The following is a 22,259-nucleotide window of genomic DNA, read 5'->3' on the forward strand; positions in this document are numbered from 1 at the left end:
TTGAACTGATTCGCGTTCGAACAAAACCGTCGAAATTTTTTATATTTATTTTGAAATTTCAATAACCCTTCATGATTTCCCCGTCATGGTTTCAGCCGAGTAGCCTACTACTAGTGTCCAACTAGTGCAACTATCAAATCTGGTCTACTGTGAAAAGGGCCAGTAAAAAGGGCAAGATGCATGTCAAACTTCATTATTGTTCAAAACCAGTGCATAAGAAGCAATCTCAAAATAATATAAAAAAAGTGTTTTTTTGAAGAAACTCGAGCTAGTTCCGTACTAGTTTCGCCGCCATCTTGGAACTGAAACTCTACACAGAAAAAAAAATCGTGGTAAAATTACATCTGGGAAGGGGTACATCTTTTATGTCAGAAAAAATGTGTAATTTTACCTCTGAAAATGTGTAATATTACCACTATTCTGTTGTAATGTCACTTTTTGAGTCTAAATTGAGGTAAAATTACATCATAAAAGAGGTAATATTCAACCTTCCAAAATTACACCTTCCAAATTTACACATTTTTTTGCTGTGTAGTGCCGCACTCGATATTTCTTCAGTTTCATGCAAGTTCCACGCACACTGATAAATGACGTTCGGTTGACCAACACTGGCACCGACGAGTGCGGCACTCAGTGCCGCACCGGCTCTTCAAACGAACGTACCATTATCTTGCTGGGATTCCTATCTAGAAAGAACAAGAGAGCACACGGGCATCGATTTTTCGTTGGTATTTGGCCACATGGGAATTTAATAAAATCTTTGGAATAAAAGTTCCGGTAAAAATCCGGTCATATCTCGGTTTCCCATTGTCCACTCAGGATAAAATCCCCTCCAATCGATTCCCATGACTTTTTTTTTTATTAAGATTATTATTTTTTTTACTAAGGATTTCAAGCTTTATTTTAAAATTTTGAGCCTCAAAGTACTTCAACAATATTTATACCAAAAAAATTCCAAATATCCAAGAATAAAAAAAAAATACTCAAGGTTACGTTGTTTTCGATCGCTGGCTCAATTTTGTTTTATGTTTATTTTATTAGAATTGAAAAAAAAACACACGCTTTTAAAATTTTATTGGTACATAGTTAACAATCAATTGTCCACGTTTTCTATATTTTTTGTGTGACTTTTTTGGCACCTGACTTCTATCGGAAAAAAAATAAATCGGTTGATCACGTGTTTTATCCTTATATTCAACCAATGCTCTCCCCACGAGGACTACAATCAACTTTGGATGGCCGTTTTGCAACAACACTTCGCTCTAGAACAATTTTTTTCGGAACTAAATTGTTAAAAAAAAATCAGACACAATAGAAAATCTCAAATATCAAGCCATCACTCAACCTTTCTTTCACATTCCGTTTCAGGCGGCCGCCATGAAAAAGCGACGAAAGAAGCGCCGGAAAACGCTCTCCACCAGCGTCGATTCCGAGCAGCAGCAGCAGCAGGACCCTTCCGAAGCAACCCCCGGCGGCAACTCGTCGTCGCTCACCTCAGCCTCCACCACCGAGGCCGCCGAAAATCTGCTCCAGCAAATGATCAAACACGAACCGGAGGTAGATTTCACCGACGAGGACAACAACAACACAACCGTCGCCCCAGGAGTTGGCGCCACAAGTGTCATTACACTCAAGCAGCAAAGTACAAACGTCGTCTGTGATACCGGTGGTGGTGTCGTGGGTCATCAGACTCCGGCCGGTGGCCGGGAGATGCGAAGCCCGGCGGAGGAGTACACGATATTCTGTAAGAAGGTGCGCCAGGCGCAGCAGCTGAAGGCGGCGGCTCAGTTGCAGCAGCAAATGCCACAGCCGGCGGTGCCTCCGCCGCCGCAGCAGCATCAGCAGGTTGTGCCGAGTCCGTTGAGGATTCCGAGTGCCGCGGCGAAGCGGGCCGCCTCGATAGCGCACATGACGCGCCAGAAGCGGTTGAGATTGTTGCAGCAGCAGCAGCAGCGCTCGCTGGAAGCGCAGAATAACAGTGCGCCGCGGTATGACGAGTTGGGGAATTTGATTTTGATCGAGAGTCAGGACTTGGTGACGAGTAGCAGCAAGGAGGACTTTATCATACCGAGGGAGCGGGTTATTAGCATTTGCAACATGGACAAGAACGCGTTGGACGATTACTTGAACTGTGACGAGGAGAACTCGCAGGATCAGGACCAGGAGCTGCTGCAGTACTTTCCGGAGGAGAATCAGGGTGCGGGACAGCAGCAGCAACATCAACAGCATCAACAGGGTAGTGTTGACTCGGGGAGTGCCGGGTACGGTGGGATGTTTGAGGATAGTGAGCAGAACTTGAAGTTGTCGCAGCTTCGTAGCATGTTGGAACTGAATATGGCGCAGAGCAGTGGTGCGATGGACAAACCGCAGCATCAGCAGCTTCAGATTGGAGGTCAGTTGGACGGGTTTGATGGCGCGGGGGTGAGTCAACAGCAGATGAGTTTGCAGCCGGGTTCGGCTGCGGCTTCGTTGGCGATGCTGTCCCAGCGTCATCATGGTGGGAGTTTGAGTGCTGGTGGAGCTTCTGAAGGTAAGAAAGCAAACGTTGAAGGGTTCAACAGTTTAGGAAACTGTAGCGGGCAGGCAGGTCCGTCGCAGAGTCCAAACGGAAGACGCAAAAATTGTAGCTTTGTGCCCATTTCTGCGGGTCCTCAATCTCCGCGAGTTCAACCTGCAAGCAAACCGCAAAACAACAACAGTACGCCGAACGCTAGTCCATTCGTGAGTCCACGGAACACTCCGATTCATCGGAAAAGCAAGGCCATCAACAATGGTCTCACCTTGAGCATTTTGCAGCATAACCAGTCCGGCTTTCATCAGCCCCAGCGAGCTCCATTCATGAAGAACGAGCTGTCCGCTTCGGCGCCGCCAAGCCCGTCGCTCGTACAGAGTTACAGATTCTCCATGAATTCGGGCATGCACGGCAACCAGAACGCTCCTCTGCCCTCGTTCCAGCCGATTTGTGGCCCATCCTCTCAAATGCAGAACATGCCCGGCGGCGGTTCGCTCGAGTCGCGATCCAGCAGTGTTCCGTTGATCCCCAACTACGACGGGTACAGCCATTCCAACTTTACCTCCATCTCGCAAACCCCGGTTCCGTCCGAGTGTGACGACTTCTCCGACCCGAACAACATCCTGGACATGCTGAACGAACCGCCGTCCTCGTCGTCGTCCAACGTCGTCCGCCCGGCCATCAAACTCGAAGACCAGGAGCCATCCATCGCGGACATCCTCGACCAACACGAGGAAATGTTCAACAAATCTTCCATCCCGTACAACAGCCTGTCCCGGTCGGTCCCGTCGACGCCACTTCCACACCACATGCCATCGAACCAGCACTGCGGTGGACCCGCACTCAACTCCAACGGGTTCTCCTCCAAGTCCCTGTTCGAGCTGCCCAAGTCGGTGCCCTCCACTCCCATCAGCAACGGCCGAACCGCCGAGTCCCTGTTCCAGTACAGCCCGGAGACGTCGCGCGATTACCTCATCAACGGTAACTCGGTCGAACGCGCCACAGGTAAGCTAACCTCCTTCTACCAAAACCAGTCGGTCGGAAACAACGGCACCGTTGGAATCACCAACAATCCCGTCAACCAACCCGGCACGACGAACGGAACTGCGGGTGGCCCCCAAACAACCACAATTCCCAGTGGACCCTCGTCCGCGTCCGGTCCGGAAATGTCCATGCTGAGCGATGGAATCGATAGCTTCACCGACGCCCTGATCGGTTCCGACCCGCTGCGGTTCCTGTAGACTTCTGCTGCGCGTGTTACAGTTTCACACTCACTCTCGATTCGCGTCGTACAATGTAGTTACAATGTGTGTACACTGCGCGCGAGTTTATTAGTAATTTATTCTCCACGTGCCGTTTACTAGACGATAGCTCTAAGACTGACTCTCTCGTTCGTTCTCTTTCGCTCGTTGCATTTGCTGTCACACTCTGAGACATTGCCCGTGGTAAACACGGGGTTAGAGCTGTAACTTTGGAACTGACCAATTCCAAACCTATTTCTTTTTTTCGTAAACAAATAGATATTGTGACTCTTGAATAAAATTGTCTCACCACTTGTATTCATCAGTGTGCGAAGACGGTCGTAAAATTCGAATTCAAATTTGCATTTGCTCAATTCACGCTACTCACACTATTGTGAGCAGGAAGACCGGCCTGCACTGCGATGCGCGCTCTGACATTGACCTTGAAAGTGCTTGCAACACTTGGCACCTCAGCTTCCCGTCAGCGCGCGAGCAGGGGGAACACAAATCCCGGTACGGTACACGAGTTGCAGTGTAGGAGAGGGTGGGGTGTATATTTATCGGTATCGGTTGTTTAATCACCTTAATGTTGGAGAAAAAAATGGTTTCGTACTAAAATGTTTAAGATCAAACTGCAGCGCTTTCAAACCGTTTGGATTGATGATTCGTTATAATCGATAATCAAAATAGTGTAATTCTTCAAACTAAAAAAATCCAAAAAAACTTCATTTGAGGTTTCGAAATTGCATCGTGTTTTATCTTCTTCGACGAAACTGCTCAATTTGGAATGGCCAAATGGCCAGTGTTGTAAATTAGTGATAGAAAATCAAATCATTTGATGATTCCTGCACCAAAATATCCCAAAGTATTGCGAGTTTTTCTCTCTTATCTCGTGGTAGCCAGCAAGAGCATTCTCTTTCTTTTACTCTTTCTCTTTTCGTCGTACACGCGCACTTGCCGAAGATTCTTTTGTTTTCTCAGAAAACAGCAATAAAAAAGAACGCGAGAGGACTATTGGGAACCGACCACGCATTACGTCCCGTTAGACTGCGTTGGGAAATTTGTTTTGAGGCTACGCTCTGTTTAGAGGGATGGCGAATGTGGGAGCGAGAGAGAAAAAGAGAATATCACAAGGGATTGTGTAAACACGAAATAGAGACCAATTCTTTGTGCTGAGAATATCGCGACTGAAAGTTGGGTAGTAAAAGTTGGGAGTTGAGATTGCGGACATGATGATTGTAGTCGCTGAGAACTGAGTGTTTAATATTTTCTCAACTCTGAATGAAGCCAAACGTTGTCCCTTTTACATTTGCATTATCAAAGTTCCATCACCATTTGTAGCATGTTCATCACCGGGAATTTTCTCCTTAATTGTGCGATGATTACTACTCTGCCGCTCAAATCAAGTCCGTCCCATATGTAATTTCGTCAATTTTGAGGTAATGATGCAGTTTGGTTCAAAATCATGTAAACTATCAGAAAACCCAATAAAATTTAGTACTTTGTTCTAGAAAACCGGAGAAAATCCACTTTTTCGTGAAATTCTAACACGTAGCCTTATGGGCGGGACAAACTTGACATGCGTTTTTCTCGGCTTGCTGTTTTTACATATGGGACGGACACGATTAGAGCGGCAGTACTGTACACTGCACTGGTTGATCTTGCCCGTTTTTTTTGCTACACAGTAATTTTTTTTGTAAATTTGGAAGGTGTAATAATGGAAGGTTGAATTTTGCATCTTTTAGATGTAATTTTACCTCAATTTAGACTGAAAAAGAGACATTATACCATAATAGTGGTAAAATTTCAAATTTACAAACAGATGTAATATTACCTTGATTTTTTGGGGTGAGCGAGTGAGGTTAGGGGTCTTTTTGAATGTTTTACCAAAGTTCGAAAGACGTAGGGTCGAATCAACAAATTTCACATAACATTTTGTCGCATAACAAAATGTCGAACGGATGAAAGGTCAAATGGACAAAATGTCGAAAGACTAATGGTCGAAAATGCGTTTTTTAACTGAGCATAATTTCAACTAGCTCTGCTCTATTTTAAAGAATAGTTATATTTAAGAAACAAGAATAAACAATCAACCTTTTTACCACTTTCGACCTTTTGTTCTTTCGATCTTGCGTCTTTCGACTTTTTTTTCGCATATCCGGTATTCTTGTGGAAATTGAATGGATTGCAACTATTTCAAACAATCCGAGTTGACCCCGGTTTTAGTGGGTTTGTTTGTCCATTTTTTTTCTATTTGGATGTGTAAAGTGTTAAATCAATTGAATTCTACACAGAAAAAAAAATCATGGTAATATTACATCTGGGAAGGGGTACATCTTTTATGTCAGAAAAAAGGTGTAATTTTACCTCTAGAAATGTGTAATTTTACCACTTTTCTGGTGTAATGCCACTTTTTCAGTCTAAATTGAAGTAAAATTACATCATAAAAGAGGTAATATTCAACCTTCCAAAATTAAAGCTTCCAAATTTACATTTTATTTTTGTATTGTCGTTATAATAATTTTTGTTTATTTTTGTTATTTCCTTCTTTTCATTTAAGTGTTTTAACACTTGTAGCACCAACGGGGTCAAAACTTACGCGAAGCTCCAAGGGGGTCAAAAAAGTTGGAAATGCAACTTCATTCGGCTGTATATCGGCAAGAACTCAATCGATTTGGATTATTCTTGTTGCATTCGATCCGGAAGGATGTCAGTAATCACCTACAACAAGGTAGATCCAGAACAGATGTGTCTACTCTAAGTGACAATGAAAAATGTATTTCCAACTTTTTTCCAAGGGTTCAAAGAGCCGGGTTATTTGCATTTCCAACTTTTTTGACTCCGTTGGGGCTACAAGTGTTAATTTAGGCAATTTTTGTCTATGAAAATTCCAATAAACCTTTGTAAAAAAACTTTTAATGTTCAAAACACAAAATATTATTTTTTATAAACTTCACCATTTGTTTCATTAATTCCCCTAACATTATGGAGCAAAACATGTATCAAATTAAACGAAAAATGAAGTTCAACTAATTTTGTCAGAATATCTACTCCCATTTTTGATTGCCAAAGCGACATTCTCATAAAAGTGGGTTTCTGCCTCTCGTTTTCTCCGTTGCAAATTGTTGCATCTTTTTCACTCATCATCGCCCTTTACACTAAACTTTGATAGTTTTAGGTAAATAGAGCACATGTGAAATGGGGCACATTCGTCTGTGATTGCACAGGTCGGAAAACACAAAAAAGGGAACAAACCACATGCCGTGTCTTCTTCGGTGGAACTAGCGAGATAGAGAGGGAAATGGGCTACAACTTTGTAGTAAATTTGCGTCATCCCTCTGGTGCTCAACTCGACTGCATCGATTAGTGTTTATTTAGCGATAGTGTTCGAGAATGGAATTTAAACAACTGATCCACTTGAATGACCACGAAACATGGGTTTTTGATATAAAAATAGTGGCAATTTTCATGAAGCATACTTATGGTAGAGATAATCTTGTTTGCAGTTTAAATTTACAACGTGCGGTGTCCATCTTACTTAGAAGCTGAATGTTAGCACCTTGGTGTCAATGAATGCAGTCGTGTGTGCACAAGCTTGCAGCTACTAGTGTCCATTTTTAAATAGAGTTATGGCAGTCATTTGCCGACATCATTTAAATAGGGCAGATGGTGCAATAGAGGAGAAAAGCAACTCGCGACAAAATTTTGAGGCTAGGAATTTTGACAGGTATGATTTTCATAAAGTATTCGCCTCCTTTTCTCTCCCACAGAAAACCTGGGAACGAGGTAGCTGTCAAACTAGGCCAAAATGTGAAAGTCACTCACAAAATGAACTTTGAGTGATTTGAGTTCATTTCTGACATCACGATTTTCTCCCCTATATTATTTTTTTAAATTTTTAAATTATTAAATTAATAACTAACATTTTCCGGAATGCAGTGTCATCCTCGAGTGTTCAATTATCGAGCTGTCAAATCGCAACATGGAGTTAAACTTTCTGTGCAGTTGCTGTGAAGCTTACCAAGGCTTTTCAAAAAGTTTAACTCCATGTTGCACGCACACACTCTCACTTTTAATTTCTCGATAGCACAAATCAAGTGCCCCAGACGGCGGCGTGCGGAAATCCGCTCCGCGGTCAAGTGCATTCACGTGTTTGGCATAGTTTTTTTTTCCGTTCTGCATCATCCTCTCTAGATTAGGCGGTTTTACCAAACTTAGACTAATCACTTCAATCCCCTAAGTTTTGCCCTGGTGACGCTTGCCGCAACGACGAGATTGTGTGCGTTCGTTTATTATTAATAGTTTGCAGCAAACATAGTTGCAACTTGCACTAGTGTAATTTTATGGCTTGCGCGTGCAGTGAACACATTAGTGTGGTCCAAATTTTTATTTTATTTTGTTTTTTGCAAACTTAATTACAAAAGGGATGGTGGAAATGAGGCTGCTTTTCACAAAAATGCTTTACCTCAAAATTAGGTCAATGGCATATAGATCATTCCGCCGTAAAACGGCAGTTTAGGGCATGACCTTTTGTTGAATTTTAAGTATGACCTTGATAAGTCACGATAGAAATTGACGCTCTGGCTTTGAACTTTAACCCTTTTCAGATGGTTACGACCATAAGAAAATAATAGGCCAGTTTTGAAATAGTAGTTTATGCAACAAGTTGCAAAAAGAGGATTTTTTCAGCACGAGTCGTACATTTATCCAACGAGGTTCACCGAGTTGGATAAATACGACAAGTGCTGAAAAAATCAAGTTTTGCAACGAGTTCCATACAACATTTTTTGCAATTCCGAAAAACACCTTTTGAATGTAATTGTAAGTCAAATGCCCATGTATGAAGTCAATTCACCGTTTAAATCAAAACAATGTTGAAAAGTATTACTTTTCAAAAGAAGTGCTGAAAAGTTCAACTTTTCAGAACCCATTACAGTGCTGAAAAGTAGAACTTTTCAGCATTTGTTTTGAAATGTGTTTCTATTCGATGCTGTTATTTTTAGTAGAGAGAAGTAGACTGTTTCGTCATTGGAGAATGGCAGGAAAAGTAGGAAGTTTCAAGACGGAATTGCAAAAAATTTGATTTTTGGGCCATATCTGACCCTTCAGGCCTGAATGGGTTAAATGTCCTTTACCCAGAAAATCGGTGCTGTTAGCTTTTGCCATTTTTGAGCCCCTTAACAATTTTTGGATATTTCTCGAGCTAAAGTTCGTGTTTGAAAGAACAACTTTGCCAAAGAGTGCCAAGCGATTCATCCACTATGAACAAAGTTACAGCATTTATAACATCTTCCCAAACTACACCTTTGTTCTTCAAGTTCATCTGGCAAAACTACCAGCTTGTTTGATTGCAAAGGCGTCGTGACGCAGGGAAAAATAAAATAAACTTCTTCAGAGTGGACGGATTGCTTCTCACTCTTCGGCAAAATTGGTTTTGCTCACGAAATTTTGAAAAGATTAAAAAAAAAAACGTTTAGGGACTAAACAAAATACACAAAATCGAACAATTATTATCTGATGTCGATAGGTAATTATCGATAAAAACTGACGCAAATTTAAAATAAAGAATAAATTAAGTTAGCAAAGGGCCGTCCGACAGTCATAGGGATGATACTGCAGGAATGGTTTTCTTTGTACAATTACTGGATATTTTACTCAGAACTTGTACAGAGCTGAATAAGAAGGTTAAAATACTTGAACACAAACACATATTTCCTCATAAGGCTCTTCGAATTCACCTAGAAATTCATAACTTTTTTTTGTTAAGGTTGCCTTAGTATTCACCGATTGTTAAAAATTCAAAATAATTTAGAAATTCAAAAATTTAAAAATTTAAAAGTTTTATTAAAAATATATAAATTAGGTAATATAGAAATTTTAAAAAATTGGTTCTTATTGACAAAAAAAAAACATCCAGAAATAAAAAATTTTTTAAAATTTTAGAAGTCCTACATTTTTAAGTTTTTTTTTTTCAATTTTGGATATTTTAATTTTATAACTTTTAACTTTAACAATACGCAAAAAATAAAAAAGTTTAAAAATTTAATTTGCGAGTAATGGTTTCAACATTTGAATGAAAAAAGTTTCGGACAAATTTTGAAGGGAGGGTGGGGGGGGGGGGAAGACATAAACTTTGAAAAATATTTGCAACGGCCTAAATTAGAAAATGTATTTTTTTATATTTCATAACCGCCATTTTGGCAGCCATCTTGGATTTTAACATTTTAAATCACTTTAGAGTAGTTTAGGGGCCATACATAAGCTCAACAATCAAAAATAAGACAACGAAAAAATATATTTTTTTCGTGATTAGATTATCTGAAGTTTCGATTATTTGAAGTTTTAAATTTTGTGAGTTTTTTGATCTAAATACAAGTAAAAAAAATCCTTTTTTTTTGTTGTCTGAATGTGATAAAAAGTTTTAATTTTTCAATTTCTATGTTTTTTTTATGTTTTTTCATTATTTTTAAATATCTTCATTTTTTTTTTAAATTTTGTTGGAGATAAAAAAAAATTAAGACTTTTTATTTCGTTACCGTCTGAAATTTGTGTAACCCAATCTCACCCCCAGACCCAATTTCACCCCTGATGACGGAACTAAAAATTATTTTTTCAAGTATTTAGATATTTTTTTAATTTTTTAAATTGAAGCTTCGATAACATGGCAAGAACTGGCGGTAGGACATTGCTTATATGGCCTTTTACTACAAATGGGAAGCAAGACCGTGAGAACAATGGCATACCCCCCTTTCAAATGTTGCTTCAGATTTGTCGATCGAGAAATTACGATTGTATGATCTTAACCTACTTCTGGCCATTGTGATAAATATATCAACTTTTATCTTTCCCATATAACCGTGGACCACCCTACTAGTAGTGCACATCTCCGCCGATTGTAGTGTGTGGCCTGTCCCTCTAGAACGTGGCCTTGAATGGTGCCAGTGGGTCATCGACTTGCGCACACGCCGCTCCAGCCGGCTTAGGGGATGGCAGGCCAAACTGGGTTATCGCGAAAAAGTGCAGTGCATTGCAAATTTTTCATTAACCGTTTAAAATCGAAAAACACTTTCGAGAGTAGATCTTTCCATTGCGATAATGGCTTCCGATTATTTTTTCCTGATAAGAGCTGGCGTCGCACATTTATTACCGGGGAGACTATCATCATGAGTTGCGCGACTAAACAAATGAGTTGCGCGCGTTCAAAGAGGAAGTGCGCTGATGCTGATGGGTGGAAGGGAGATTCTTTTATTTGTGATGCAATCGACGGTGCACAAACGAGAGTAAAAGTAATAAAAGTCAAATAAAAAGGCTTCGTCGCAGTAACGAAACTGTGGAGAAACAAAAAAAAACAGTTGAATGAGTAGCGTTCTCCTGATATCGTACTGAAAATATAGAAGAGTTTCAAAGTTAAAACAATATTCTTAGCCGCGGCTATAAAACGAATTAAAAACCAAAACAAACATTGGACCAAAATTTTATATTTAGACAACTAGGAGCGCTGACAGAAACGACAGCATCAAAATTAAACCCTTTTGGACGTGAAATTGAATAGTTGAAAAAACGCTAAAAATGCGCACAAAACACGGTACGCACTTCACAAACTCACATTCACAGTGCGTGAGTATGTGTGAACAAAACAAAAAGTAACATTAAACAAATTTTACACCCGCAAGATGAACTCAGCCTCATCGAGTACTTTATACAACCTTATAGCATTATCAATTAACCACAACAAATAAAATAAAACAAGCTTAGAACTAGGATCCAGAACAAATTATTCTAGACATTTAAAAAATTATGACTGTGCATGTGGAGATACGCGATATGAATCGAAATGTCTAAAACAAAATGTTAGTGGCGAAAACGAGATGTTGAGTTAACCCCTACTTTTTTCTAATAAGTTAGTTGTTGTTTTCAATTAAAAAAAATTGGAAGGAAAAAATAAACATTTATTGTGTGTGGTCACGAACTCTACGAAAGTTATAAAGGAGAAGAAGAAGAAAAAAAAAACTAAAAGTGCAAATTAATTCATAAGTGTTGATTTTATATAACCCCGATAGGCGTTGAAATAGTAGAGTTTAAAGATGTACCTTTTTGTTTGTTTTGAACAAATAATGTTTTAAAAATCGTTTTCGTTTATCCCCTATTGCTAACCCCCTCCTTTTCCGTGGAAGGTTTAAACATTCGGCCGTACTAAACAGTTGAAATTTGTTTATATTCTACATCATACTTTATGTTTTTACTTCCTGTGTTTGTTTTTTAGACTAAGACATATTATTTTCTGGATATCATACTAACTAACGTAACAACAGCGAAAAAAAAGAACATAAAAAGTACGAAGATGATTGTTGTAAATTCGCTGAAAAAAGAACATAGAAACAAAACTCTTGAAAATTACACAAAAAATATATATAACGAATATTCATATAATGGATGTGCCTAATATCAAATAATACAAACAATTGGAAATCTGGTGTTTCCATTCGTCTAAACGTATTCGAAATTTGTCCATTGATTTTTATTTTTTACAGGAAACCCCAAACTAAGTAAGTTACTAAAATTTTGGTAAACAATGCATTTATGTATTTTTGATTGGGATAAATCTTTGCATACTCGTTTGGAATGTCTGATTTGGCCTTTTTTTTAAATACATTTATCCATAGAAATCTGCAGACAAATTCAAGGGGTTGGTATAAATGAATTTTCTATAAAAATGTTGTTATGTTCAACACTAGCGTACCCAGCTCTTTGAGGAAGGTGGGGCAATAATATGGACGTTTTGAAAAATACGTAATTTGTGGACACCCCCTGACCAAATTTAGAACAAATTTCTGAGGATGGTGGGGCAGTTGCCCCATGTTGCACCACCCTGTGCACGCTAGTGATGTTCAATAAAAAATAAAAATGCATATAATTTAAATTACTAGGCATGGTTTAAGATTTTGAATGAAAAGAGTGATTTATATTGCATTTTAACCAGTGCACCGTGTTCGGAATGGCAAAATTAAGTGGAATAAATTGATAACTCCTTTATTTGACGTCCTAGCCAAATGGTGTCTTCGGAAGAGTTGTTGTACTTGATAAGGGCTATCTTTTGAAGTTATTGACATACAGGGTGACGACCTTCCAGGGTGTCAACCAAAAACTAACTTTGTTGGATGACGTTGTAGGGCTTTGGTGTCTTCGGCAAAGTTGTAGAGGAGAAAATTTCATGAAAGTTTGTCGAAGGCGTCAAATTTGTAGCTCTTAATCTACTCGAGATATACGCCATTTTTGCAAAAATGGTCCAAAAAAGCACTTTTTTGGTGATAACTCAAAATGTTAGCATTTTAGCGGCCTACTATGTTCTGAAGAGTTGTTTATGACATAAAATTACACATCTTTGCCGAAGACAGCAAAATATTTTGAGCCTTTATTGAGGAGTTATAACCATTTTTAAGTGATTTTGAGCCTATTTTCAAGTTGCTATGTTTTCAAAATGGCGCATTTTGGCGCAAAACCGAACAATGCACCTGAAAGTACACACTTTCAACTACATTTCCTGAAAATATCTCCGTGTCTATCCTTTTTATTTTTAGATATCTCGATTTGAATTTGACGGTTTTTAATCAATTTATCTATAAATGTTAATCGAAATCATGTTGAATACTAGTTGAAAATCGGTGAATTGAAGGGTAAATTGATCGATTTTTATGGAAAATACTTTGTCTATGAAAAAATACGACAACCTTTCTAAAGTGACCAAATATAAAAGGAAATACTTAATTTTAAATACGAACAATTATTTAAAATTTTAATTTACATTATTTTTGAGCTAAACATGTTTTTATTCATAATTTTAGAATGTATGTCATAAATTTAAGCATAAACAATGTTTTTTTTCCATAAAATCGATCAATTTACCGATTATTTCCACGTTTTCAATAAGATTCCGCTTAAAAATATAAAAAAATTGCTTAAAAACCGTCAAATTCAAATCGAGATATCTAAAAATAGACAAGGATAGACACGGAGATATTTTCAGGAAATGTAGTTGAAAGTGTGTACTTTCAGGTGCATTGCTTGGTTTTGCGCCAAAATGCGCCATTTTGAAAACATAGCAACTTGAAAATAGGCTCAAAATCACTTAAAAATGGTTATAGCTCCTTAATAAAGGCTCAAAACATTTTGCTGTCTTGGGCAAAGATGTGTAACTTTATGTCATAAACAACTCTTCAGAACATAGTAGGCCGCTAAAATGCTAACATCTTGAGTTATCACCAAAAAAGTGCTTTTTTGGACCATTTTTGCAAAAATGGCGTATATCTCGAGTAGATTAAGAGCTACAATTTTGACGCCTTCGACAAACTTTCATGAAATTTTCTCCTCTACAACTTTGCCGAAGACACCAAAGCCCTACAACGTCATCCAACAAAGTTAGTTTTTGGTTGACACCCTGGAAGGTCGTCACCCTGTATGTCAATAACTTCAAAAGATAGCCCTTATCAAGTACAACAACTCTTCCGAAGACACCATTTGGCTAGGACGTCAAATAAAGGAGTTATCAATTTATTCCACTTAATTTTGCCATTCCGAACACTGTGCAGTGGAGTTGATTTGCAATTATTAGTTTTCAAAAAAAGTAAGCAAATACGTTCTCGTTATAAAATTAAAATATGTTTAAAAAAGCCAAACATTATGTTTTTTTTTGCAACGGCTTACAAATATAAAAATTAAAATCTCATGAAATCGTCGAATTTCATACTGAATTGCTCACTTACCAAGTGAAATAATAGTGGGTAAATTTATTAAAAGACTCTTTTGCCTTTCTCAATGAAGAATGCCTCTGATCGATTTGGTGTCTTCGGAAAATTTGTGGATTATGATTAGGAATTTTTCCTGGAGAAAATTGGTATAGGGCATGTTTAATTTTTAATGACTAAAAGTTTAATTTCCGAAATTCATATTTTAATTTTTTTTAATGTTTTAGAAGACCAGCGATGGAAGAATCTTCTTCAAAAGAAAATCTTTTTACACTCATCAGAAGAACATCATTTGACACTCATCAAATGAAAAAAATCTCCTCTCTCGCGCACGAAGAATCGGTAAGAAACTAAATCAATCAATTTAGGCGGTGCCAACAATGATAATCACAAAAAATCTTCTACTGATTGATATTTTTTAAATTCGGGAAGAAAGTTCGCATGCAAACAGGATTTTTTGGCGATTGTTCCATTCTTGTAGGAGACTAAAAAAACATCTTTTAACCCATAGAATCTATGACTTTTTTTTTTTTGAAAAATTGTGTTTTTGGAAAATATTGAATATCTGAACAATACAATTATTAAAAATATTTTTTTATTGCAAATTCGAAAAGTACATTTTTTGATGAAATGTACCCGTTTTAAGTTATAGCTAGGTTTAGATTTGTCAGGTATTTTTTTTAAGTTTAACAAAATAAATCTTGAAAGAAAAGCACCCGATAATTTTCTCTCTAGAACTTTGAAAATCGGACAATTAATTTCTGAGATACAGCCTCCTATTTATTTTTTAATACCAAATTATGAAATTGTTGATGCCTTTCGCTCACTAACTTGCCCACATTTTTTGTAACAACTTTAATTGATATCAATTTCTAAGAAGATTTAACCACATCAAACTATGTGAATTCAATCTGTTTATTTGAATCAAATTTGGTAACAAATACTAGCAAAACAATGTAATTGGGAGAATGTGGAAGTGTAAACAAAGTGTCTATCCTGCTCGTTTTTAATGTAAACATCACTTGACGTGAGCAGGATAGACTCTTTGTTTACACTTCGACATTGGCCCATTTACATTGTTTTGCTTAAACAACTTTAAGCTAATAAATCACGTTTGCGATAAGAATAAATTTATAGAAACCAAAAAATATTTGCAAGAATCAAATTTTTCAATCTAGTTACCATTGCGTTTCGAACAAACCCCTAAAAAACGTCACTCCAAGTTCATCCGCCAACCCAACACGATGTCACTTCCGGCAAAGATGGCTCTGGCCCGCACCCTCGCCAACCCAAAGGCTCCCTGTCTGCTGGCCATTCAGCGTAGAAGCTTTTTCGCCAAAAAGTGCCCCCAAAAGGTGGACCCCTGCCAAGGAGGGGGAGGAGGAGTGGAAGGTGGAGCAGCGGCGGGCTCGGCAAACGAAATTCCCGTCGGATACAAGCTGCTGAAGGAAACGCAGGCCAAGTTCCAGCTTAAGGACGGGCTTCCGATTTGGCTCAAGGGTGGCCCGAACGATCGGATGATGTACCTGTCGACGGTGGGCTTGGCGCTGGTGGGACTCGGCGGATCGGTGCTGTTCATCGCAAACATGATTCTCACGACTTGAAGAAAACATTTTTTTTCCTGCTTTTATTTGGGGCGAATTTTCGTGTGTCGCTTATAAATAAATAAACTCTCAATAAATAATTCTTATCACAATCTGGAAATTCGTTTGTCTAATCTAGTTCGAGTTGTTTCGCGATGCGAGATATTTCGTTGTCCAGGCCTTTGTTCTTCAGCTCGCAGATGTAGTTGAAACGCGCGGAGCAGTCCTGTCCGGAGTATCCGTACGTGTACAGAGCTCCGTTGTAGGACAATTTCAAGCATCGACCCGTTCCCGTTATCTCCAGGGTAGGTTCCGTTTGCTTTTGGGGCTTGCCGCTTTGCGGTTTGTTCACAATCTTGGTCGCATCCGGTTTGGACGTGGTCGTAGTCGTTGAGGAAGAGTTGCTTCCCGTCTTTGTGATCGAAGTTAGGTTCGTATTCGGATTGACTGGTTTGGCCGACTGAGTCCAGATCCAAAGGAGACCCGGGTTGAGTCCTCCCAGCCAGAACTCCTTTCCTCGATTGAGTTGATTGTTCAAAATGTACGCCACCACGTCCTGAAACTCGGTGCTGCTCTCGAACTCTGCCAGATGACCTCCGTAGGATTTGCACAGCGTGCTTGCGGACTTCCAATTCAAGCCTCGGTCCACCCCAAAGTGGTAACAAATGTCGTGAACGCGGGTGAAGTTATCGGGACACGTGTCTAAAATATCAAACTAAATCAGTATTCATATTGCTGAATTTAACCTCGCATCCTTACCAATCTTCTGGTTATTCCCCGCCATCAAATAGTAAATTATCTGTTCAGCCCTCCGCAGCCGGTTCTCCATGTAGTCCACTCGATACACCAGCTTTTCAATCGCCCCCAGCAGATACAAATCCGTCTCGGAAACTTCCCGCGGAGATGCCAGCAACTCGGTCGGACTGGCCCCGCCAAAGGTTTGCCGCATCGGCGTGAAGGTGCCCTGGCCGGTGGGGCTGTTCAGCTGGTTTTCGCCGTACCCGGACGGGCCGATGACCTTCCCGGTGGGAGTGCCTATCTCGACGGCTTCGCCGATGCGTTTGTTGATGTAGAAGCTGGACGTCGGGATGTACTGGTGCGTTTGGCCAACGGCAACGGCGGCGGCCGCCTGCATGACGCGCGATTGGCGCGAGGAGGAGTTGAGGCTGGACGAGATGGAATAAAAATTGCGTTACAAAAACCTTGTCCATTTTAGTTTTGTTTGAGATTTAACATAGAATTATTCGATTTTTTCCCAATTTACTGTTAACAAGACTGAAGGGAAAACATTGAAAATTAAAACTTGTCAACGAACACAAATCCGAATCTACATATTAAAAATTATCGAAAAAATGATACGTCTTTTGTGGATAAATGTGGACAAAAGGTCATGACCTAAATTCTAAAAATAATCACGAAAATTAAAAATAGCTCTGGAAACATTATTTAACAAAAATGTTTTTGAGGTCAGACTATTTCTCTCCAAACTAAGTTAAGAACTAAATATTAAAAAAAAAAAAATCAAAAATGTTACAAATTATTTAAATTAACGTGAGATTCTCTGAGATTTCGGTCATTCGTTTTTTATAATTTTTCAATCCGGCTAAAACTTTTTTGGTGCCTTCGGTATGCCCAAAGAAGCCATGTTGCATCATAAGTTTGTCCATATATTTTTCCATACAAATTTGGCAGCTGTCCGTACAAAAATGATTAATGAAAATTCAAAAATCTGTATCTTTTGAAGGATTTTTTTGATCGATTTGGTGTCTCTGGCAAAGTTGTAGGGATGGATAAGGACTACAATGAAAAAAAGTAGATTCACGGTAAACAAAATTGGTGGTTTTTTATTTCACTTTTTGTCCTAAAGCTTAATTTGCAAAACTAACATTCAATATTACGCCCTTTTGAAATGTTAGTGTTGATTTAAAAAAAAAAAATTCAGTGTAGTCCTTATCCATACTTACAACTTTGCTGAAGACACTAAATTGATCAAAAACTTCCTTCAAAAGATACAGATTTTTAAATATTCATATACAGTCCAGACTCGATTATCCGAAGCCTCGATTATCCGAAGTTTTGATTATCCGAAGTTCGGATATCCGAAGGTTTGTATGGGACTTCGAATAATCGAATCACGAACAAAAACTTTTTTTTCGTTTTTTTCTTTTTCTTGTTTTAAACATTAAATTAGAGTTCTGCGACCCCATTTTAGTCAAATTTGAATAGTTGATTGCTTATTAAATAATAAAATGCATTTTTTCAATATTTCGTCACCGCCATATTGGCCGCCATCTTGGATTAAAAAAATGTAAATCACTTTAGCGTAGTTTAGGGGTCATACTTAAGCTCGACAATCAAAAATAAGACAGCGAAAAAAAAATATTTTTTCGTGATTCGATTATCCGAAGTGAAATTTTTCCGAGGCCTTCGGATAATCGAGTCTGGACTGTATATCATTTTTGTATGGGGAGCATCCATAAACCACGTGGAAAGCTTTGGGGGGGGGGGGGGGGGGTAAGCGAATGTCCACGCTCCATACATAAAAGTTTTCTTTTTGTACGGACAATTGTCCACGTTGGGAGGGAGGGGGGGGGGGGGTTGAGATTTCCAAAAAAGTGTCCACGTGGTTTATGGATGGTCCCATTGTCAGCTGCCAAATTTCAAATTTGCTTAGAGAAACTAGTGATGCAAAATGGATTCTTTGGGCATACCATAAAAGATTCAGCCGGATTAAAAAATACAAAAAATAAAATTAAGAAAAAAGACCGATTTTGTACAGAATTGCTCAGCTATTTGAAGACAGCAGTTTCAAAAAACAGATACCACGATATCTCAACACTGCTTTGCCCAAACCGGCTCAAAATTTGGCTGAAGACTCGTTAATCCGGTTCCGCGTTTATAACGAAAGCCAATTAAAAAAAAATATTAAAAAAAGATATTTTTTTTTTGCTTTTTATGCAAAAAATCGTCAGTTTTTGATTTTTGCATTTTTTTTTAAAAACTTTATTGAAAAACCGGACTTTGTCAGACTTCGGTTTTCAGCTTATTTGGTCTATCACATTTCGAGATATCGAGGCACCCGTAAATCGACTCGGTGTTTAGAGAAAAACGCTCACAAAGTTTGACAATTTGGAGCTTAAATCGTCTCTTACTCAGTTAAATCATGAAATATCTTCAATCATCTTTTTAGTGGATTCTGTTATATGAAATTTTGAGATTTCTCACATGTATGTAACCCCCTAAAACTCCAGCATTTTTTATATGTTATGTAAAATTTTCCGAATCCGATAAAAATATGTTCAAACATAGGCTCTTTGGTCCCGTCCTTTTCGAATGTTAGGATAGATTTTTGCAACTTCAGACTATAGCGGTATACGCACTTCGGAAGGAACTGGTCAAGAAATAACTCAAATGGGCAGCAGCGGCAGCAAAACAATCCAGAGAGGGTGAAGAAAAAACCCCAAGAAATCGTTCCATCTCCTTTGTTCTGCTTTTGTAAAGCCATTTCTTGACCCCTTTTCTTAGGAGGTGCGTATTGGCCCTATTCCTTAAAAGCCTAATTAATCACCTTTCATTTGTGGCAAAGAGAGCTAAAATCGGTTGAAATGGAGTTATGATGTTTTGAAAAATGTGGGTTTTCACGATAATTGACGAAAATTGCCCTTTTCTATACCACCCTAACAAGGCGTAGGTCACCCTTATGGCCGAACAAAAAACAGAACAAACCGAGCAAAATCTACAAAAACTGTCTCTTAATCTTTCTCGTAAAGTTTTTCATTTTTCTACTTGATTAAAATTTATATTTAAAAAAACTGAAAGCAAAATATTTTCCTCAAAAACATGTGTTTATCAAACATTAAACATTTTAATTGTGTTTCAAAAAGAAAAGTTAGGAAGCATCCACAAAGAAAAAAACAAACAAAAGATCACTCGATTTCAGAAATAGCAAATTTTAAACCAAAGCGCTATTGAGATTTGCAGCGCGACTGTGTTTCAAATGTAGGTGGCGCCAAAATGAGGTTACTTGCCAAAAATCGTATTCCTTTCTGCTGGATTGAAGAACAAAATCGCTTATTTCTCATGATTCCCTGCATTAATCTTAATGAAAATGGTAGCAAAAGACGAGAAAAATTTTTTGCTTCAAAATAATGAACATCAATTTTTGGGCGCGCAAAAATTGGTGACCTTTTTCTTTAAAAAACATGTTTTGGAACACGAAAAAATTAGTTTCCCCGTATATATCAATGAAATATACAGTTATATAGTTGATAACAGATGTGTTTACGTATATTCAACAATTTTTATTGATTTTTGACAGACTTTCTTGCCAAATAGTCCAAATTACTATCTTTTTATAAATTTACAGTTTTCTCATAGAAAAATCAAAAAAATTTTGGAAAGTTGTACACCAAATTGTTGGAAATAACTTTTCTCATCCGAATCCGGCATAAATTTTGTAAAAATGTTGATCATGGAGAAAAAAACACATTTTTTCAAAAAATCATAGGTTTAAGCTATTTGTTCATAGGTTGCGACATGTGTCTTTTAGCTTTGCTGCAAATCCTTTATTCTTTGCGATGATTCTTCAAGATCGAATATTGATTTGTTGTTAAGATAGTAAAAGGTATCATTCCCGGTCGACATGTTTACTTTAAACATCAAAAAAAACATCAAAATCTTGATTCAGAATGCATCAATCACATCACTTGATTCATTTTTCATTTCAATTTATTATTTCTGGACTCTATATCCAGAAGTGAGCACTTACGTCCTTCATAGTCCATGTTACCGATTTTTCCAAGAATCATCACATCCCTTTCACTTACCCCAATGTATACTCCTCAAGCAGCGACGACCACAGTCCGTCCTCTTCCGGTTCGGTCCACTGGGCGGGACTCATCTTGACAAAGGACTTTCGACCGCCCTTCTCAACCACGTAGATCCCGTCGACGGTCAACAGCTGCAGCACGGCGAACACCACCACCACCACCAGCCGTCCGTTTAACCCCATTTTTCGCACCACTCCGCCACTTCCACTACTCATATTTCCGCGTGCAGCGGAGTTCACGCCACTTTAAAATTTCTCCTCGATCACGACACGATTGGCTCTTCGTCACCTCTGCCGTCTGCTGCAGCACCATTCGATTTCAACACACAACACACTCACTTTCTGCGAAAGCTTGGTTGGCGCAGGTAAAACAAGCTCTATGACGTCGCGCCCGTCCAGGTCTTCAAACCAGGTTCCAGTGATTTGATGGCGACGCGGGTTATCTCATCGACATGTGTTCACTTTCGTTTTAACCGCGATTTATGCTGAACTGAAGTAGACTTGGCGCCACGGTCAGGTCTTCTGCTCTCCTACGCGTACGATACGCACGCACGTGGTACGCACCAAGGCGGTTATTACACACCACAGCGTATTACCTCACTCGACTGACTTAACCGGAACTTCTGGGATGGGCAACCCGTTCGAGGACCTTGCGGGGACCGCTTTTTGCACAACTCCCTGACGAACGAGCGCTGATTCAGACCAGTGATGACAGTTGGAATTAGCACTTGGTGAATGCCAACTGTTGGTCCGGTAAGAGGGAAACACGTGCACGCGGTCGGCCAGATGATGGTGAACTGAACAGAGTCCAAGCCCGATCAACCCGTAGTTTTTTTACGGTAGACCTGCTCTTTTGTTGGGTCGCTCTTTCTCTCGGTGGAGGTCCAACTCCACACATCTGCAAGAGTCTATAGAGCTTCAGTGCGAAAGGTAAAAAGGTAAAATTTGCATCGTGGTTGTTTTGGTGGAATAAATAACACTTTCTTTTGGGCGACGGCAGATATTCATATTATGATCCGTACTTGGGACGGGTTTTAAACGCGTTGCGTTGTTTTCGCGGTTGATATGACTTTTCTACGGGTTTGGGAATTTCCATCAAATTGTCCATGGAATATTGATGTCATGCAAGCAGATAAATGATCGTGAAGGTTTTTTTGCATATATTGCTGAAATCTTTCGCGTTGGGAACTTGTAAAACATAAGAAATATTTGGAAATAAAAAAAAACCTACGAGATCCATTATTGTTCAGTATTTCAAAGCTTGTTCGTCTCCATTGCGAAGTGATTTTCTGATCGATTTTTTATCTTCAGCAAAGTGGAAGGTAATGATGAGGGCTCAAAAATCTCTGTTTT

General features: G+C 38.8%; 3 protein-coding genes across 4 annotated transcripts in view; 2 read left to right on the forward strand and 1 right to left on the reverse strand.

The window, feature by feature from the left end:
• LOC120413992 (uncharacterized) overlaps positions 1–12,222 on the forward strand; it is a 36,784-nt gene extending 24,562 nt beyond the window's left edge. For both annotated transcript variants that reach the window (XM_039575005.2, XM_052710368.1), the window contains exon 6: positions 1,369–12,222. In XM_039575005.2, coding sequence (XP_039430939.1) covers positions 1,369–3,753 — 2,385 coding nt within the window. In that variant the 3' untranslated portion in view covers positions 3,754–12,222. The remainder of the gene's footprint in view (positions 1–1,368) is intronic.
• Positions 12,223–15,678: 3,456 nt separating this feature from the next.
• Positions 15,679–16,191, forward strand: LOC120415192 (uncharacterized). The gene has a single exon (XM_039576653.2). The coding sequence runs from the start codon at positions 15,740–15,742 to the stop codon at positions 16,097–16,099; it is 360 nt and encodes a 119-aa protein (XP_039432587.1). The 5' UTR covers positions 15,679–15,739; the 3' UTR covers positions 16,100–16,191.
• A 17-nt stretch (positions 16,192–16,208) lies between these two features.
• Positions 16,209–21,720, reverse strand: LOC120415182 (uncharacterized). Its single transcript, XM_039576643.2, has 3 exons — positions 20,905–21,720; positions 16,838–17,244; positions 16,209–16,780 (listed from the first exon to the last, which is right to left on the reverse strand). The coding sequence occupies exons 1-3, from the start codon at positions 21,120–21,122 to the stop codon at positions 16,209–16,211; spliced, it is 1,197 nt and encodes a 398-aa protein (XP_039432577.1). The 5' UTR covers positions 21,123–21,720.
• Positions 21,721–22,259: the final 539 nt, after the last annotated feature.

Source organism: Culex pipiens, chromosome 3 (assembly GCF_016801865.2).
Source record: "Culex pipiens pallens isolate TS chromosome 3, TS_CPP_V2, whole genome shotgun sequence".
Taxonomy (NCBI): domain Eukaryota; kingdom Metazoa; phylum Arthropoda; class Insecta; order Diptera; family Culicidae; genus Culex; species Culex pipiens.